This window comes from Moschus berezovskii, chromosome 19 (genome assembly GCF_049115385.1).
Source record: "Moschus berezovskii isolate FMDL1 chromosome 19, NW_MosBer_1.0, whole genome shotgun sequence".
Classification (NCBI taxonomy): Eukaryota; Metazoa; Chordata; class Mammalia; order Artiodactyla; family Moschidae; genus Moschus; species Moschus berezovskii.
Genome location: NC_142478.1, coordinates 66,330,057 through 66,350,155, shown reverse-complemented (window position 1 = coordinate 66,350,155; position 20,099 = coordinate 66,330,057). Strand labels below are relative to the sequence as shown.

Sequence of the window (20,099 nt, the reverse complement as noted above, 5' to 3'; positions counted from 1 at the left end):
TGAGTCAGCTCTTCACATGAGGTGGCCAAACTATTGGAGTTTCAACTTTAGCATCAGTCCTTCCAGTGAACACCCAGGACTGGTCTCCTTTAGGATGGACTGGTTGGATCTCCTCGCAGTCCAAGGGACTCTCAAGAGTCTTCTCCAGCACCACAGTTCAAAAGCATCAATTCTTCGGCGATCAGCTTTCTTCACAGTCCAACTCTCACATCCATACATGACCACTGGAAAAACCATAGCCTTGACTAGACGGACCTTTGTTAGCAAAGTAATGTCTCTGCTTTTTAATACACTATCCAGGTTGGTCATAACCTTCCTTCCAAGGAGTAAGCGTCTTTTAATTTCATGGCTGCAATCAGCATTTGCAGTGATTTTGGAACCCAAAAAAATAAAGTCTGACACTGTTTCCACTGTTTCCCCATCTATTTCCCATGAAGTGATGGGACCAGATGCCATGATCTTTGTTTTCTGAATGTTGAGCTTCAAGCCAACCTTTTCACTCTCCTCTTTCACTTTCATCAAGAGGCTCTTTAGTTCCTCTTCACTTTCTGCCATAAGGGTGGTGTCATCTGCCTATCTAAGGTTATTGATATTTCTCCCGGCAATCTTGATTCCAGCTTGTGCTTCTTCCAGCCCAGCATTCCTTATGATGTACTCTGCATACAAGTTAAATAAGCAGGGTGACAATATACAACCTTGACGTACTCCTTTTCTTATTTGGAATCATTCTGTTGTTCCATGTCCATTTCTAACTGTTACTTCCTGACCTGCATATAGGTTTCTCAAGAGGCAGGTTAGGTGGTCTGGTATTCCCATCTCTTTCAGAATGTTGCACAGTTTATTGTGATCCACACAGTCAAAGGCTTTGGCATAGTCAATGAAGCAGAAATAGATGTTTTTCTGGAACTCTCTTGCTTTCTCCATGATCCAGTGGATGTTGGCCATTTGATCTCTGGTTCCTCTGCCTTTTCTAAAACCAGCTTGAACATCTGGAAGTTCACGGTTCACATATTGCTGAAGCCTGGCTTGGAGAATTTTGAGCATGACTTTACTACTGTGTGAGATGAGTGCAACAGTTTTCTTAAAAAAAAAAAAAAAAGACAAAAAAACTTGTGTGGTCATTTAAAATGCTAGCTGAACTAACTACTGTTTTCTTGGGACACCATTTTTGCTTGAAGAATAAATAGTAGACAAACTATGGAGTTATTCACACTTCAGTGTGTGGCTGAGTTTCTCACAAATGGATAAAGTGAGCCTGTCACTTCAAGGGGGTGGGGGGATATTTTTGCCAGTGATAAAATTTGCATGAAAATAGGCATTTTGGACATGTTTGCCCCCATTATCATTAGCCTCAAGAGTGAAATTAACAAATGAGGTTTTTCAGATATTGTGGAATGAAATGTGACAACATCTGGAGGAGCTGCATGACTTAGTGACCAGTGTGTGATGTTACAGAATCACCCATGGATAAAAGAACCATTTGATAGCATAGTCCATGAGATTTTAATGTAATAGTTTTTTGTTGTTTTTTTTTTAAATTCAGACAAGGTTTCAGATTTCACATTTCAAGTAACCTGTAAGAAATGACGACTTGTTGAATTTTAGGGTAGTATCGTAGAGTATCCTTAGTTATCTGAAAAGATTATTTCAGTGTTCTTCCATTTTCCAGCTACCTGTCTATGTGAGGCCAGATTTTTCCCCCCATAAAGTTCAACTAAAGTAACATACAGCAACAAATTGAATGTAGAAGCAATTATGAGAATCTGGCTGACTTCTGCTTAAGTCAGACATTAAAGAGGTTTATGAAAACGTAGAAGGATGCCCCTCATCTATATTTTTTGTTTTGGAAAACTGTTATCTTTCCTTTAGAAATGTAATTTATGTGCTCGTGTTGCAATGGTTTTATTATATTTAAATGAATTACTAAATAAACATTTAAAACTTTTCTCACTTTTAATTTCTAGTGTCATAAATATCAGTAGATGTAACCTATAGGAACAGAAATTCTCAGGGTCCTTAATTTTACGAGTGTAGATGGTCTCAAGACCAAAAAATTTGCCAAGTGCTATTCTCAGTCAATGTGCAGGGTTGGAATAGTAGTGACTTGGTTTGTTGGGTGGACAAGAATGCTTTCATTGTATAGCTGGAAGGCTGACACACAGGACACATTATAGAACAGTACTCTCTGTGTCTTGGTTTGGCATGATTTTTAGCAGGATATGTGTCTAAGCACTTGCTGGTAAAGCAGCTAGAAATAGATGCTTGACTGTAGAGCAGCTACTAAAATCCAGTATGGTTCTAAAAATCTTAGGGTGTGGAATATAACCTTACATATGCAAGAACTTTCTGGTATTTCTCTGTCTTTGTCTATTAAGACTTGGGGGAATGCAGTTAAAGAATTAATTGTTTTTCGTAATAACCATATAAAATATTGCAGCTCAACAGCTGACCAATACTCCTACCTCATTTGGCCAAGTCTTTGAGTCTGTTTTTAGTACGTTTGGCTAACCTGATTTCAGTGTGTCTCAGATGCGTGTATTTAGTTTTTATTTGCATTTCTGTAAGAATTCCTTTTACTTCATAGTGTAGAGTAATTCCTGTCTTTAATGTGAGTCCAGAGTCCCTGGAAACAGACACCTTGTTGTAGGGCCTGAGAAATGATACATGCCTGCTGATGCTTTGGTGGAGTCCGAAGTATAGGATAGGCTGTACAGTAAGGTAGACCACTGGGCTTCTATTTTAATTCATTTTCTGTATTTTATAATACTTTTTGTTAAAGGCTTTTTGTAAAACTGCCATAGTTGTAGGTTGAGTTGAAAGTATATGAAATTTCAAATAACACTGTGAAATAAATCATAACTTCTAGTTATGTGAAATTTGGTACAGTTTGCAAAGTTGTTAAAAGGGTTTTTTTAAGTTTTATTATAAATTATGCCATGAACTATATTACGAGTCAGCTTTAACCAGATTTCCTTAGTACAGATTTATTTGGAAAATAAAATGGTCCAGTATAGAAGAAAGCATTAAATGAAACCATGCATTTAGCTCTCTAGTGGGTAGTGTGCAGGGCCAGGAAATGGAGATGAGAACTGGTAGTGCTAATCAGCCTCTTCAGAAGATATTTTGCACATGGCCAAGACTTCACCTTGAAAAGTAGATTGTGAAGAACATCAGTGACTCAGTATAGTTAGTCATGCAGAGCAGAGCACAGGGGATCTGTGGAGGAGGGAAGGCTGGTTTAACAAAACTTCAGCCCAGACTTACAGAAGTCTTAAGTGATGTCTCTGCAGAGTCTGTATTGATTTGACAGTTGTAGCGAGGAGACAATAGTATTAGACTTAAGACGTGTAGTTCGCAAGGTTAAACGTGTAATGTACCTTTTAGGGAATGACAATATGCTTCAGAATGTGCAGTGTACGAAAAAGTCAAGTCATCCAAGGAAAACACTAGCAAAAGAAAAGTGAAGTCTCTTTGCTGCATGCACACACACACACATGCTCATTACACACACACACACACACACACACACATTACACTTACACACACGCACACTCATTTCATGCTTTGTAGACCAGGCTCTTAATCATGAAAAGCTACTCAGTCTCACTTTAATTCACTTTGAAATTAATTACATCACAAAAGTAATTAACGCAAATGAAAACCATATTGAAATATGAATCTTCATCTGTTAGATTGGTTAAAAAAAAATTTCAAAAGTTGGACAACACTCACTGTTGACAAGACTTTGGAAGACAGAGACTCTGGTCTGTTACTGGTTATAGTGCAAAATGATAAAACCTCTATGGTGGGCAGCTTGACCACATTTATCACGCTGCATTTCCTCCACATTTATCATGCTACATTTCCTCCTGCATCCCACAACCTTATTTTCAGGAACTTTATTCTCTGTAGATGTGTTATTTCTTGTGTGTGACTGTGAGTATAACTTACAAAGCTCTTTATAACAGAACTGTAGTAGAATTTTTAGAAACAAAAGGGTATGTCTACACAGTGCAATACTACACAGATGTTTAAAGAAAATAAAAATAATATACTGATATGGGCACTGATATGGAGAAGGCAGTGGCACCCCACTCCAGTACTCTTGCCTGGAAAAATCTCATGGATGGAGGAGCCTGGTGGGCTGCAGTCCATGGCGTCGCTAAGAGTTGGACATGACTGAGTGACTTCACTTTCACTCTTCACTTTCATGCATTGGAGAAGGAAATGGCAGCCGACTCCAGTGTTCTTGCCTGGAGAATCCCAGGGACGGGGGAGCCTGGTGGGCTGCCGTCTATGGGGTCGCACAGAGTCGGACACGACTGAAGCGACATAGCAGCAGCAGCAGCAGACTGATTTGGGAAGATCTCTAGGCTGTATGGTAAAGGGGAAGGTGGGGGAGTGCAGAGCAGTGTATTTAATGGCCTGTCTTGTGTGTGAAGAAATGGTAAGAAGTAGTATGTTTATATTATATGTTTTAGAAGGCCACTGGAGAAACTAATAAAAGTGGTTATGTAAAGAGGAAATAGGAGAGGAGGCTAGGTGGGAGAGAGACTTGTCAGTGTGTACTGTACATAGTTTTGAGTTTTGTGCCATGTGAATATATGACCTGTTCCCCCTGAAGATATTTTTTAACTTCTGGAAAACACTCCCTCTAAAGAGAGGTCATTTGTTTTGAGAATTTTGAAAGATGTGTGCAAAGATTATGGCAGAGCATGAGATAACTTTAAAGGGAAATTGAAATCAGTTTTCCTAATATAGGAAATGTACTGTTCCAGGTATCTCTTATGGGTAAGCTGATAGCTGGACAGAAGCTAGCGAAGGGGCTAGAGCGGCCATCCACTGTCTCCTGCTTCTGCATCCCCTTGCTGACTGAAATTTTAGGAAATTGTGGGTGCCCACTGTGGGGTGCTGTGGGACAGAACTCGTGAGCCAGAAGATAAATGGCTGTATTCATTCACCTCTCATGCTTTTCATTGTCTCACCTTCTCAAAGACTGCTGTAAAAAAGAGAAAATTTCCTTTTTTTTTTTTTTTGTGGAGGTTTTCAGAAAATATGCAAAAGCAGAAGAGTATAAGGAACCCCCATATACCTGTCATTCCAGTTTCAATAATTAAAAACAATTTCACCTTTAAAAAAAAAAAGCTATCCTTCCTACCTTTTCTTATTCCTGGAATATTTTAAAGCAAGCCTTATATCATTTTACCCAGAGATACTTCAGCATGTATCTTTAATAAAGATAAAATAATTTGACAGTACAGGCCACAGTGTCTTACTATGAAGTTTCATTTTATGTCCTGGGTTTTTTTAGAAAGTTTAAAGGAGACATCCTTCTCTGTGTTCATGTGTCTTTCCTCTTCACTGGTATAATTTCCAGTCAACATACAAGAAAGGTTGAGTATCTCCTGTCTTTAAAAATTAATTAAGACTTCCCTTCAGTTCAGTTCAGTTCAGTCGCTCAGTCGTGTCCGACTCTCCGCGACCCCATGAATCACAGCACGCCAGGCCTCCCTGTCCATCACCAAATCCCGGAGTACACTCAAACTCATGTCCACAGAGTCAGTGATGCCATCCAGCCATCTCATTCTCCGTTGTCCCCTTCTCCTCCCGCCCCCAACCTTTCCCAGCATCAGAGTCTTTTCCAGTGAGTCAACTCGTTGCATGAGGTGGCCAAAGTATTGGAGTTTCAGCTTTAGCATCAGTCCTTCCAATGAACACCCAGGATTGATCTCCTTTAGAATGGACTGGTTGGATCTCCTTGCAGTATAAGGGACTCTCAAGAGTCTTCTCCAACACCACAGTTCAAAAGCATCGATTCTTCGGCGATCAGCTTTCTTCACAGTCCAACTCTCACATCCATACATGACCACGGGAAAAACCATTGCCTTGACTAGACGGACCTTGGTTGGCAAAGTAATGTCTCTGCTCTTTAATATATTATCAAGGTTGGTCATAACTTTCCTTCCAAGGAGCAAGCGTCTTTTAATTTCATGGCTGCAATCAGCATCTGCAGTGATTTTGGAGCCCAAAAAATAAAGTCTGACACTGTTTCCACTGTTTTTCCATCTATTTCCCATGAAGTGATGGGACCAGATGCCATGATCTTTGTTTTCTGAATGTTGAGCTTCAAGCCAACCTTTTCACTTTCATCAAGAGGCTTTTGAGTTCCTCTTCACTTTCTGCCATAAGGGTGGTGTCATCTGCATATCTGAGGTTATTGATATTTCTCCCGGCAATCTTGATTCCAGCTTGTGCTTCCCTTACCTTACATTCATTCCGCTGTAGCTGCTGTTTCCTTTGGAACTGTACTTTTCAAAAAGCTATCTCTGTTTCCTTACCTTTAACTTCTCAGCCATTTCCAACCTGACTCCTGTCCCTACCGCTCACTCCATCAAAACTGTTCTTTCTAAAATCGTCGGTGACTCACACATTAAATAAACCCAGTGACTCTGCAGTTTTCGTCTTCCTTGACATCTCAGCCACCTTCAGGACTCATGACCTCTCCCTCTTAATACAAGCATTGAACATTGAGTAATTACTGGGTTCAGCTCAGAGTGTGAACTCTCATTTCATTCTTTTTTTAAGCAGTTTGTTTTGCTGTTGTAGAGCTCTGTCTTGATCTTGATTCTGTGAAAGTTTATTCATTTGGGGCTGCGCAGGTCTTGGTTGCCATGCGGGCTTTCTCTGGTTGTGGCATGCAGAGCCCGCTCTGGGCTGCAGTGGGCGGGCTTCTCATTGCAGTGGCTTCTCTTGTTGCAGAGCATGGGCTCTAGGGCGCAGGGCTTCATTAGCCGTGTCTTGCAGGATCTAGAGCGCAGGCTCAGTACTTGTGGTGCAAGCTTAATTGCCACACAGCATGTGGGATATTCCCGGACCAGGAATCGAACCCATGTCTCCTGCATTGGCAGGCGGATTCTTTACCACTGAGCCACCAGGAAAGCCTCATTTAATCCTTTGACAGCTCTTTGAGAGAGGTGTTGTCATTATCCTCATTTTACAGATGGGACCTAGCTAAAGCTTAGAGAGGGTAAGTAACTGATCAGCTGTGGCTCAGGGGTAGAGCAGTTTTAAGTTCAGGCACCATCTCGTCTGATCCTCCTGCCTCTTTGGAAACGCTTCACCTTGCTCTTCTGGGTCTTCCTCTTTCTCAGTCTCACCATGTTTTGTTTGCAGCACCTCCTTCTTCCTGATGTTTAGATTGCTGGCTTTTCGGGCTTTCATCCTGGGTCCTCTTGCGCAACCTGTGGCTTCAGTTTCCATGTGGAGGGTCGTGAGCTCCCAGTCTGTGTCCTTAGCGTAGAGCTGCTTCTGAGCTATGGACCCAGAGAGCCAGCTTCTCCTCAGCACATTGGGAACTTTGACTCTGCTCCTCCTATTGTTGTTGCCTTTTTTGCCAGATGGTACAGCCATCCACCAGCTGCTTAGCAGAAACCTAGGATCCTCTCTCAGCTCTCCTAAATAGTCATCAGATCCTGTTTGATTGAGTCTTGTGTCTCTCTCATTCGTCTGCCTCCCTAAGGAAGCCCACCACCCCCAGTTCGGTAGGCTCCACCTGTTACACATTCTCAGGGTATCCTGTACTTGTCTTCCTCCCCTTCATAACATTTTCAGCAGTTACATTCACTTGCTTATGTTAGCTTTTTGTTTTCATTCCTTTAGACCAAACTTTAATTTTTAAATTCCTTTAGAAAGACATTTAAGAGACAGGATCAAGACAACCTTATTTTTTATTCCATCCCTGGGGGCTGGCAGAGTGCCAGGCACAGAATCATCATTAAATATTTGATGAATGAAAAGAGGAAAAATTTGTTCTGGGAAAATCCCTAACATGAATGGGTACTCGGAAGGGTGAATTTCTGAAGACAGACTTGAAAACATTGGGACTTGCCTTACAGTCCATTGGTTAGGACTCCGAGCTTTCACTGCAGGGCGTCCAACTTTGACTCCTGGTCGGGGAACTAAGATCCTGCATGCCACACGGTGTGGCCAAAGATTTTTTTTTTTTACTTCTGATAGTGAAGCCATAGAAGGGAGCTAAGGAATTGGCAGCACAGTTAAGAGAAATAGGGTGTGTATTTGTGTTGTTCAGTCGCTAAGTTGTGTCCAACTCTCTGTGACCCCATGGATTACAGCATGCCAGGCTTCCCTGTCCTTCATTGTCTCCTGGAGTTTGCTCAAATTCATGTCCTGGACAATATTGTTCTTTGCAGCACTGGACTTTACTTTCACCACCAGACACATGCACAACTGAGCATCATTTACGTTTTGGCCCAGCTGCTTCATTCTTTCTGGAGCTATTAGTAATTACCCTCTGCTCTTCCCAGTAGCATATTGGACACCTTCCGACCTTGGGGGCTCATCTTCTGGTGTCATATCTTTTTACCTTTTCATATAATTTTGGGATTCTCTTGGCAAGAATACTGTGGAGTGGGTTGCCATTCCCTCCTCGAGTGGACCACTTTTTGTCAGTACTCTTTACTATGACCCGTCCATCTTGGGTGGCCCTGCACAGCATGACTCTTAGCTTCATTGAGTTACACAAGCCCCTTCGTCACAAGGCTGTGATCCGTGAAGGGGAGGTTATTTGCGGACATGGAAGTTGTGGGACTTTCTGACTATCGTCATAATGTGGAAAGGAAGGGAAGAGGGTATCAGGAATGCTGAAGGAATCATGATATGCCTTGAAAGGGTCAGGTATGAAGGGAAGAACAATGACTGTAGTTTTCAACCTGTTGACTTTAAAGAACCTTCTGTGGGATATCCACATGAAGAGAACCAATAGTTAAAAAAAAAAACAAAACTAGAACCCATGGGAGACATGAGCTTTACTTTATTACTGAGTAAAATCACTAAGATACTACTGATAATTCACAAGTACAGAGTTGGTAGATATTTTGGTGCTTGGGAGTGGAAGCACATATGTGTATTATACTGAGATGGGAGTTTTACACTGATACCATTGAACACCTGGTGAAGGCTAACTAATAAAAACTGTGAATCTGTACTTTTACTTTTATGCTCAACTACCAGATCTCTGTTTCAGTTAATATTTTGTTCATGCCAATTTATACCTTTTTTCCTTCTTAGACAAAAATAAAACTTAGTGGAGTTTATAGAACTCCATTAGACTGTAAACTCCATGAGTTTGCTGCCATGTGATTAAAATTTTTTTTTCCTTTTTTTTCTCTAGGGCCTATTCTCTGGTGGATTCCAGTCAAGTGTCTACTTTTCTGATTTCCATTCTACTTATAGTCTATGGTAGTTTCAGGTAAGATGCTCTCAAAATGGGATTGATTTCTGTTGGAGGTGGAAGACGCATTGTTCTGGGTGTTGGGACCAGAATTTATTGCTTCTTTGAAGAGAAACATGACTTTGACAGGAATTGAGTTGAACAGGATAATTCTGATATTTATTCTTTGGTTGGCTGTTAAAACACTTCTTGGTCTTGCCTATGGCTTTGGCATTTTAATGCAAATAAGTGAAAACTAATCGCTTAAATTCTGGTTCTGGGGGAAAAATGATTCACATTAAATGTACTCATTGAGAGAGTTAAGGAGAGAGTCCTTGACTGATTCTGCAGTGTCTCAAAGGGACAGAATGTTCTTCTTAATTAAAAAAAAAAAAGGCGTTGACCTATGTTGAGCCATATATGAAATTGCCAATAGATAGTCAACTTTTTTGACATACACACATAATTTCATAAGGTTCAGGCTACTATTACGAAAATTGTGCACAGTTGCCTTTACCAGGTATTCTCTCTGCTGACCTTAGGAATGCTGAGACTGGATCTTCTTGAAGTTCCCATCCTAGCAGACAGCCATAGAAATACAAAGATAAGAAGCTAGATACTCACTCCCTTCTTCTTTTCACTATTCTTATTTTAGAGAAATCTTAGTGGTTGTATAACTGATAGTTTTGTGGTGGATACATTTAAAAATGAAGGCTGCCTGGGAAATTTTAAATTGAGAACTTGAAAGGGAGCAGCAGTGATAAAGGAAATAATCAAGCTTAAGGATTTTAATGAGTATCTGGTAAAATTACAGACTTCTGGACTTTATCTCAGCATTGAGTAAAACAAGTAAAATACTGTTGATAGTTCCAGTATCAGTTGATAAATGTTTTATTCATTGAGACTTCTGCTGAGAACCCTAGGTTCCTAGCCACCCTTAGGAAGCATCAGTCAAACCAGAGCAGCTTAGAACCTCATCAGCATGATCCTGTATTTTTTGTATCTCTATGCTTTAGACAAATTTTTGTTTTTTTCTTTTTGAGTATATAATAGCAATTCGAAAGTTTTTATAATTAAAAAACAAAACAAAACTTTAGACTCACAGCTCTGAAACTCCTTTCGTTAGTTCAAATGACGTTTTATTTGGCATGTACTTATATACTGTGTACATTTTTATAGTTTAAATCAGCGGTCCCCAACCTCTTTGGCACCAGGGACCAGTTTCATAGAGGACAGTTTTCCCACAGACCTTGGCAGAGTGAGGGGGCTGAGAGTGGTTTCTGGATGATTCTCATAAGGAGCGTGCAACCTGGATCATTCACATGCACAGTTCACAGTAAGTTTTGCACTCTTATGAGAGTCTAATGCCGCCACTGACCTGACAGGAGGCGGAGCTCAGGTGATAATGGGAGTGATGACCCAGTGCAGCCAGAAAAAAAATCTTTTCATGGTAGCAGAAACAAAAATTGCAGTAATCAGTGAGTAAAACTGCTAGAGTGATTTCCTTGGTTCTTGCTTTAATGTAAATGAGGGATAGCTGAATGAAGAACTGGCTTATTACTTATTTGGACATGGGTTGCTCAATGAAAATACAGGGAATTCATTAGGGCACAGCCAGCTGGTACCCTGTTCAGTCAGTCAGTTGTGTCCGACTCTTTGCAACCTCATGGGTTTCAGCACGCCAGGCTTCCCTGTCCTTCCCCATCTCCTGGAGCTTGCTCAAACTCAATGTCTGTTGAGTCAGTGATGCCATCCAACCATCTCATCCTCTGTCGTCCCCTTCTCCCGCCTTCAATCTTTCCCAGCATCAGGGTCTTTTCCAGTGAGTCAGTTCTTCGCATCAGGTGGCCAAAGTCAGTGGAAATTCAGTTTCAGCATCAGTCCTTCCAATGAATATTCAGGACTGATTTCTTTAGGATTGACTGGTTTGATCTCCTTGCAGTCCAAGGGACTCTCAAGAGTCTTCTCCAACACCACAGTTCAAAAACATCAATTCTTTGGCGCTCAGCCTTCTTTATGGCCCAACTCTCACATCCCTACATGAATATTGGAAAAGCCATAGCTTCGACTAGATGGACCTTTGTTGGTAAAGTAATGTCTCTGCTTTTTAATATGCTGTCTAGGTTGGTCATAACTTTACTTCCAAGGAGCAAGCATCTTTTAATTTCATGGCCGTAGTCACCATCTGCAGTGATTTTGGAGCCCAAGAAAATAAAGTCTGTCACTGTTTCCATTATTTCCCTATTTGCCATGAAGTGATGGGACCAGATGCCATGATCTTAGTTTTCTGAATGTTGAGCTTTAAGCCAACTTTTTCAGTCTCCTCTTTCACTTTCATCAAGAGGCTCTTTAGTTCTTGGCTTTCTGCCACTAGGGTGGTGTCATCTGCATATCATATTCATATTTCTCCTGGAAATCTTGATTACAGCTTGTGGAATCATCCAGCCTGACATTTCACATGATGTACTCTGTATATAAGTTATACAGGCAGAGTGACAGTATATAGCCTTAATGTACTCCTTTCCTTTGTTCCATGTCCAGTTCTAACTGTTGCTTCTTGACCTGCATTCTAGGTTTCTCAGGAGGCAGGTCAGGTGGTCTGGTATTCCCATCTCTTTAAGAATTTTCCACAGTTTGGTGTGATCCACACAGTCAAAGGCTTTAGAATACTCAGTGAAGCAGAAGTAGATGTTTTTCTGGAATTATGATCCAGTGGATCTCTGGTTCCTCTGCCTTTTCTAAATCCAGTTTGAACATCTGGAAGTTCTCAGTTCATGTACTGTTGAAGCCTGGCTTGGAGAATTTTGAGCGTTACTTTGCTAGCGTGTGAAATGAGTGCCATTGTGCAATAGTTTGAACATTCTTTGGCATTGCCTTTCTTTGGGATTGGAATGAAAATTGACCTTTTCCAGTCCTGTGGCCACTGCTGAGTCTTCCAAATTTACTGGCATATTGAGTGCAGCACTTTCACAGTATCATCCTTTAGGATTTGAAATAGCTCAGCTGGAATTCCATCACCTCCACTAGCTTTGTTCGTAGCGATGCTTCCTAAGACCTGCTTGACTTCAGACTCCAGATGTCTGGCTCTAGGTGAGTGATCACACAATTGCGGTTATCTGGGTCATTAAGATCTTTTTGTATAGTTCTTCTGGGTACCCTAGGGTGCTAAGTTATGCTGACTAGTCTATCTTGCTGTCTCGCTTCTGCTGTTTCTACCAGTTTAGATGCTTCTCAGATGTTGTGAGTGACTTCTATTTGTTTTGAGGGGGTCGTTTAGAGATGTATGGTTGTTATTGGCTACTAGAAATTTTTTTGGTTAGACACTGACTTTATTAAAGAAACCTGATGAAGAAAATAGCTAATGTTTTACTGAGCATTCATGTTCCATGTACAGTGGTAAATGCTTTACCTAAAGTCTCATTTAATCTTTATATCAATTCAACAGAATAAATACTGTTATTCCCATTTTATAAATGAGGAAATTAGGGCCCAGAAATGTTACGTAGCTCACCCAAGTAATAAGGGATGCAGCTGGGATTTAAACTCGGGCAGTACTCTACTGCTGCTGGCTATTGAGAAAAAGAACATTTCATTTGTGAAGCGAATAAATTGATCTGATAGTAAAGTCAGAAGAAATTAGAAGTTTCTTAAAAGCCTCTTTTTGTGATTGTTTTTTCTTCAGTAGTAGTTCTCCGACCATAAGAATCACCTGGGGAAGGTTGTTCGGTAGGCTTAGGATGGGAGCCCTGTACTCTGGCCTCATTCAGGTGACCTGCACAGTGGATAAACTCTTTTCCGTTGTTGCACATTGTTGGCTCTTATTGCTGGTGGCACTTTATGGACCCACTCATTGATATGTTTTTAACCTTTCACAATTCTATTGAAGCTCCCCTGAAGTTCTCAGAGTCTGTTTTTTTGCTAAGTCAAAAACATTTCCTCTCAGTCTTCATCCTTGCTAAGCCTTGATGGTTTTACCACCACTTCTTCCTTCAGATTTCTCCTCCCTTGGCCTCTGCTTTCATGTTGCCTTCCATATAGGACTTGCACAAGAAATGCCTCTTGAATTTGATTAGCCCTATCCCTATTGTCTGGTTCCAAATAGGAAAAGGTGTACGTCAAGGTTGTATATTGTCGCCTTGCTTATTTAACTTATATGCAGAGTATATCATGAGGAACGCTGGGCTGGAAGAAGCACAAGCTGGAATCAAGATTGCCGGGAGAAATATCAATAACCTCAGATATGCAGATGACACCACCCTTATGGCAGAAAGTGAAGAGGAACTCAAAAGCCTCTTTATGAAAGTGAAAGAGGAGAGTGAAAAGGTTGGTTTGAAGCTCAACATTCAGAAAACAAAGATCATGGCATCTGGTCCCATCACTTCATGGGAAATAGATGGAAAAGCAGTGGAAACAGTGTCAGACTTTGTTTTTTTGGGCTCCAAAATCACTGCAGAAGCTGATTGCAGCCATGAAATTAAAAGACGCTTGCTCCTTGGAAGGAAAGTTATGACCAACCTAGATAGTATATTAAAAAGCAGAGACATTACTTTGCCAACCAAGGTCCGTCTAGTCAAGGCAATGGTTTTTCCCGTGGTCATGTATGGATGTGAGAGTTGGACTGTGAAGAAGGCTGATCGCCGAAGAATCGATGCTTTTGAACTGTGGTGTTGGAGAAGACTCTTGAGAGTCCCTTATACTGCAAGGAGATCCAACCAGTCCATCCTAAAGGAGATCAATCCTGGATGTTCATTGGAGGGACTGATGCTAAAGCTGAAACTGCAATACTTTGGCCACCTCATGCGACGAGTTGACTCACTGGAAAAGACTCTGATGCTGGGAAAGGTTGGGGGCGGGAGGAGAAGGGGACGACAGAGAATGAGATGGCTGGATGGCATCACCGACTCTGTGGACATGAGTTTGAGTGTACTCCGGGAGTTGGTGATGGACAGGGAGGCCTGGCGTGCTGTGATTCATGGGGTCGCGGAGAGTCGGACACGAATGAGCGACTGAGCTGAACTGAACTGACTGATCCCTATTGTCTCTCCCAATGCCCAGCCAAATGTTCTTACCTCCTCTGATTTAGGACCATAAAAAATACATTATTTGCTCATTTAAATAATACATTTTACTGAGAACTCTGAAGACATGGAGAAAATCATAAAACACAGGATGAAAGGTTTGTGCACTGTACTGGTTATTTTCCCCCAGGCTTTCAAATTTCTAAGTACAGAGGGGAGAACTATGCCAAATAAAACTAGATTTTAAAGCCCAAAACAAATCCTCAATCTAAGAGCCCTTACGTTTTGCCATCACTTGGCTTAGCTCTGCTTGCTAGACTTCCTGTGTTACTTAAAGATGATACCTGAACTCCTTAATCTTTCCAGCTGCTCAGGGGGAGAAAATAGCATAATTACTCGTGTAATAAGTATTTCCCCACAGCCTTTGACAAACCAACAGGAAAACATTAATGGAGAGGCAGGGGAGGTGAAAAGGACCACTCAGGTGGGCATAGGGACCCAGGAATCACAGTGTGAGATGGTTTAGAATTTTTTAGGCAGCTTATTACTGTGAAGACACTTGAGTTCTGTCCCCACAGGAATAACAGACAAAAGAACAGCAGGTTTGAAGTAGATTTAAAAGGAAATCAAAAGGAAGATATACTTCATACTTGATGAAAAGGTAATACATAAATACAGATGTATCTCTTTATGTAAAGTTACTATATAAAGGAACAATGGAGTAACTACTATCTTTTTTTAAGGCAAGTACCTCCCCATGCTTTCTTTAATTTCCAGGGTAGTTTTATTTGCTTATACCCAAACCTACTCTAGGAAGACAGTGCAGAGATGATAAGGAATATACTTTATATGATTTTTTTGACCTTCATACCAAATGCATGTAACTGTAAAATTAGACCGGGTTAACCAAAATAAGTCTTACTGTGGTTCACAAACCAACTCACCATGAGCTATGCTGTGTAGGGCCACCCAAGATGGACAGGTCATGGTGGAGAGTTCTGACAAAACGTGGCCCACTGGAGAGGGGAATGGCAAATCCCTTCAGTATTCTTGTCGTGAGAATCCCATGAACACTATGAAAAGGCAAAAAGATAGGACACTGAAAGATGAACTCCCCAGGTCAGTAGGTGCCCAGTATGCTACTGGAGATCAGTAGAGAAGTAACTCCGGAAAGAATGAAGAGACAGAGCCAAAACAAAAATAACACCTAGCTGTGGATGTGACTGGTGATGGAAGTAAAGTCTGATGCTATATAGAGCAGTATTTCATAGGACCTGGAATGTCAGGTCCATGAATCAAGGCAAATCTGAAGTGGTCAGACAGAAGATGTCAAGAGTGAACATCAACATTTTAGGAATCAGCGAACTAAAATGGACTAGAATGGGTGAATTTAACTCAGATGACCATTATATCTACTACTGTGGGCAGGAATCCCTTAGAAGAAATGGAGTAGCCATCATAGTCAACAGAAGAGTCCGAAATGCAGTTCTTGGATGCAATCTCAAAAACGACAGAATGATCTCTGTTCATTTCCAAGGCAAACCATTCAGTATCACAGTAATCCAAATTTGTGCCCTGACCAGTAATGCTGAAGAAGCTGAAGTTGAACTGTTCTATGAAGACTTACAAGACCTTCTGGAACTAACACCCGAAAAGATATCCTTTTCATTATAGGGGACTGGAATGCAAAAGGAGGAAGTCAAGAGATACTTAGAGTAACAAGCAAGTTTGACCTTCGGAGTACAAAATGAAGCAGGGAAAAGGCTAACAGAGTTTTAGAACGCACTGGTCATAGCAAACACCCTCTTCCAACAACACAAGAGAAGACTCTACACATGCACATCACCAGATGGTCAACACTGAAATCAGACTGATTATATTCTTTGCAGCCAAAGATGGAGAAACTATTCAGTCAGCAAAAACAAGACTGGGAGCTGACTGTGGCTCAGATCATGAACTCTCTATTGCAGAATTCAGACTTAAATTGAAGAAAGTAGGGAAAACCACTAGACCATTCAGGTATGACCTAAATCAAATCCCTTACGATTATATAGTGGAAGTGACAAACAGATTCAAGGGATTAGATCTGATAGATTGCCTGAAGAACTATGGACGGGGGTTTGTGACATTGTACAGGATGCAGGGGTCAAGACCATCCCCAAGAAAAAGAAATGCAAAAAGGCAAAATGATTGTCTGAAGAGGCCTTTCAAATAGCTGAGAAGAGGAGAGAAGCAAAAGGCAAAGGAGAAAAGGAAGGATATACCCATCTGAATGCAGAGATCCAAAGAATAGCAAGGAGAGATAAGAAAGCCTTCCTCAGTGATCAGTGCAAAGAAATAGAGGAAAACAATAGAATGGGGAAGCCTAGTGATCTCTTCAAGAAAATTAGAGATAGCAAGGGAACATTTCATGCAAAGCTGGGCACAATAAAGGACAGAAATATCATTCATTTCTAATATCAAGGATATTTCTAATATCCTTGATCTAATATCAAGAAGAGGTGGTAAGAATACACAGAAGAGCTGTACAAAAAAGATCTTAACAACCCAGATAATCTCGATGGTGTGCTCACTCACTTAGAGCCAGACATCCTGGAGTCCGAAGTCAAGTGGGCCTTAGGAAGCATAGCTACAAACAAAGCTAGTGGAGGTGATGGAATTTCAGCTGAGCTATTTCAAATCCTAAAAGATGATGCTGTGAAAGTGCTACACTCAATATGCCAGCAAATTTGGAAAACTGAGCAGCAGCCACAGGACTGGAAAAGGTCAGTTTTCATTGCAATCCCAAAGAAAGGCAAAGAATGTTCAAACTACCGCACAGTTGTACTCATTTCACATGCTGCTGCTGCTGCTAAGTCACTTCAGTTTTGTCCGACTCTGTGCGACCCCATAGACAGCAGCCCACCAGGCTCCCCTGTCCCTGGGATTCTCCAGGCGAGAACACTGGAGTGGGTTGCCATTTCCTTCTCCAATGCATGAAAGTGAAAAGTGAAAATGAAGTCGCTCAGTCGTGTCTGACTCTTTGTGACCCCATGGACTACAGCCTACCAGGCTCCTCCGTCCATGGGATTTTCCAGGCAAGAGTACTGAAGTGGGGTGCCATTGCCTTCTCCAATTTCACATGCTAGCAAAGTAATGATCAAAATTCTCCAAGCCAGGCTTCACAGTACACGAACTGTTAACTTTCAGATGTTGAAGCTGGTGTTAGAAAAGGCAGAGGAACCAGAGATCAAATTGCCAACATCCGCTGGATCATGGAAAAAGCAAGAGAGTTCCAGAAAAACATCTATTTCTGCTTCATTGACTATGCCAAAGCCTTTGACTGTGTGGATCTCAACAAACTGTGGAAAATTCTGAAAGAGATGGGAATACCAGACCACCTGACCTGCCTCCTGAGAAATATGTATGCAGGTCAAGAAGCAACAGTTAGAAATGGACATGGAACGACAAACTGCTTCCAGATACGAAAAGGAGTACGTCAAGGCTGTATATTGTCACCCTGCTTATTTAACTTATATGCAGAGTACATCATGCGAAATGCTGGGCTGGATTAAGCACAAGCAGGAATCAGGATTGCTGGGAGAAATACCAGTAACCTCAGATAGGCAGATGACACCACCCTTATGGCAGAAAGCAAAGAAGAACTAAAGAGCATCTTGATGAAAGTGAAAGAAGAGACTGAAAAAGTTGACTTAAAGCTCAACATTCAAAAATCTAAGATCATGGCATCCAGTCCCATCACTTCATGGCAAATAGATGGGGAAACAATAGATACAGTGGCAGACTTTATTTTGGGGGGCTCCAAAATCACTGCAGATGGTGACTGCAGCCATGAAATTAAAAGACTCTTGCTCCTTGGAAGAAAAGTTGTGATCATAGACAGCTTATTAAAAAGCAGAGACATTACTTTGCCAACAAAGGTCCGTCTAGTCAAACTACTGGTTTTTCCAGTAGTTGTGTATGGATGTGACAGTTGGACTATATAAAGAAAGCCGAGTGCCAAAGAATTGATGCTTTTGAACTGTGGTGTTGGAAGAGACTCTGCAGAGTCCCTTGGACTGTAAGGAGATCCAACCAGTCCTAAAGGAGATCAGTCCTGAATGTTCATTGGAAGGACTGATGCTGAAACTGAAGCTCTAATCCTTTGGCCATGTGATGAGAAGAACTGACTCACTTGAAAAGACCCTGATGCTGGGAAAGACTGAAGGCGGGAGAAGGGGACAGAGGATGAGATGGTTGGATGGCATCACCGATTCAATGGACATGAGTTTGAGTAAGCTCCAGGAATTAGTGATGGACAGGGAAGCCTGGCATGCTGCAGTCCATGGGGTCGCAAAGAGTTGGACATGACTGAGTGACTGAACTGATGGTTCACAAATGTCATGATGTATTTATCGCACACTGGTGTGTGATGTGTTTATCTTTTGAATTGTTCTTTTGCCATCTCATAACCTGTCCTACCTTAAGAAAACGTTTACAGAAATCTGAATTGATTGGATAGTGTGGGGAATGGTTATGTACATTGTAATGCATATGGATAAGTTCCTTAATACATATAACAGCCTCATCAGTTTCTTTTTCAAGGTTCCCTTGATAGAAACCACTCTAATTTTTCAAGGAGCACACATTTAGCTTACAGCAAAGTTTGACCATATAGTGTTTACCTTGACCAAGTGAACGCTCCCTTTCATTGTGCTTCCTTGCAATATTAGAATGATCAAAAAACATGGTATTCTTAAAATACTAAAATAAAAAATTCCATTTTGCCTTTCTTTTCAGTATTCATAATTGTATTCCATTATCAGAATTCAAACAGGTGAACAAGTATAACTTTTCAGTAAATGTGTTCTCAGCTTCCTTTTGCTTCCTGCAATTGTCAATTGTTTATTTTCACTCTGCCCTGTTCAGAAGTATTTCAGACCATTAAGTTTTACAAGGTGTGATGAGATAAAGTAAATTAGAATGGGACAAAGAAAAGGTATGGGTGGAAACAAAGTAGAGCCAAAAATAAGTCTAAAAATGCACACCATAGCGGCCAACACCCCTCCTGGTGGTCCACAGACACACAGCAAGCTTTCTAGCAGCCAACTTTCAGAAGAAAGAAATGTAAAACGTTACAGTGTCCTGAATAAAAGAACCAAATTGTGCAGGTGAATTGCAGTTATTCTTGCTTTTAAGATCAGACATAGGTCATGGGAAATAGATGGGGAAACAGTGGAAACAGTATCAGACTTTATTTTTTTGGGCTCCAAAATCACTGCAGATGCTGATTGCAGCCAGGAAATTAAAAGACGCTTACTCCTTGGAAGGAAAGTTATGACCAACCTAGATAGCATATTAAAAAGCAGAGACATTACTTTGCCAACCAAGGTCCATCTAGTCAAGGCTATGGTTTTTCTCATGGTCATGTATGGATGTGAGAGTTGGACTGTGAAGAAAGCTGATCGCTGAAGAATTGATGCTTTTGAACTGCGGTGCTGGAGAAGACTCTTGAGAGTCCCTTGGACTGCAAGGAGATCCAACCAGTCCATTCTAAAGGAGATCAGTCCTGGATGTTCATTGGAAGGACTGATGCTAAAGCTGAAACTCCAGTACTTTGGCTACCTCATGCGAAGAGTTGACTCACAGGAAAAGACTCTGATGCTGGGAGGGATTGGGGGTGGGAGGAGACGGGGACGACAGAGAATGAGATGGCTGGATGGCATCACCGACTCGATGGACATGAGTTTGAGTGAACTCCGGGAGTTGGTGATGGACAGGGAGGCCTGGCGTGCTGTGATTCATGGGGTCGCAAAGAGTTGGACACGACTGAGCAACTGAACTGAACTGAAAGACCCTCAGAAAGAGGATGA

General features: G+C 41.3%; 1 protein-coding gene across 1 annotated transcript in view; it reads left to right on the top strand.

The window, feature by feature from the left end:
* The window catches only part of SPPL3 (signal peptide peptidase like 3), a 101,687-nt gene that overhangs the window by 61,067 nt on the left and 20,521 nt on the right, over positions 1–20,099 (top strand). The window contains exon 2 of the mRNA XM_055405682.2: positions 9,191–9,268. Coding sequence (XP_055261657.1) covers positions 9,191–9,268 — 78 coding nt within the window. The remainder of the gene's footprint in view (positions 1–9,190; positions 9,269–20,099) is intronic.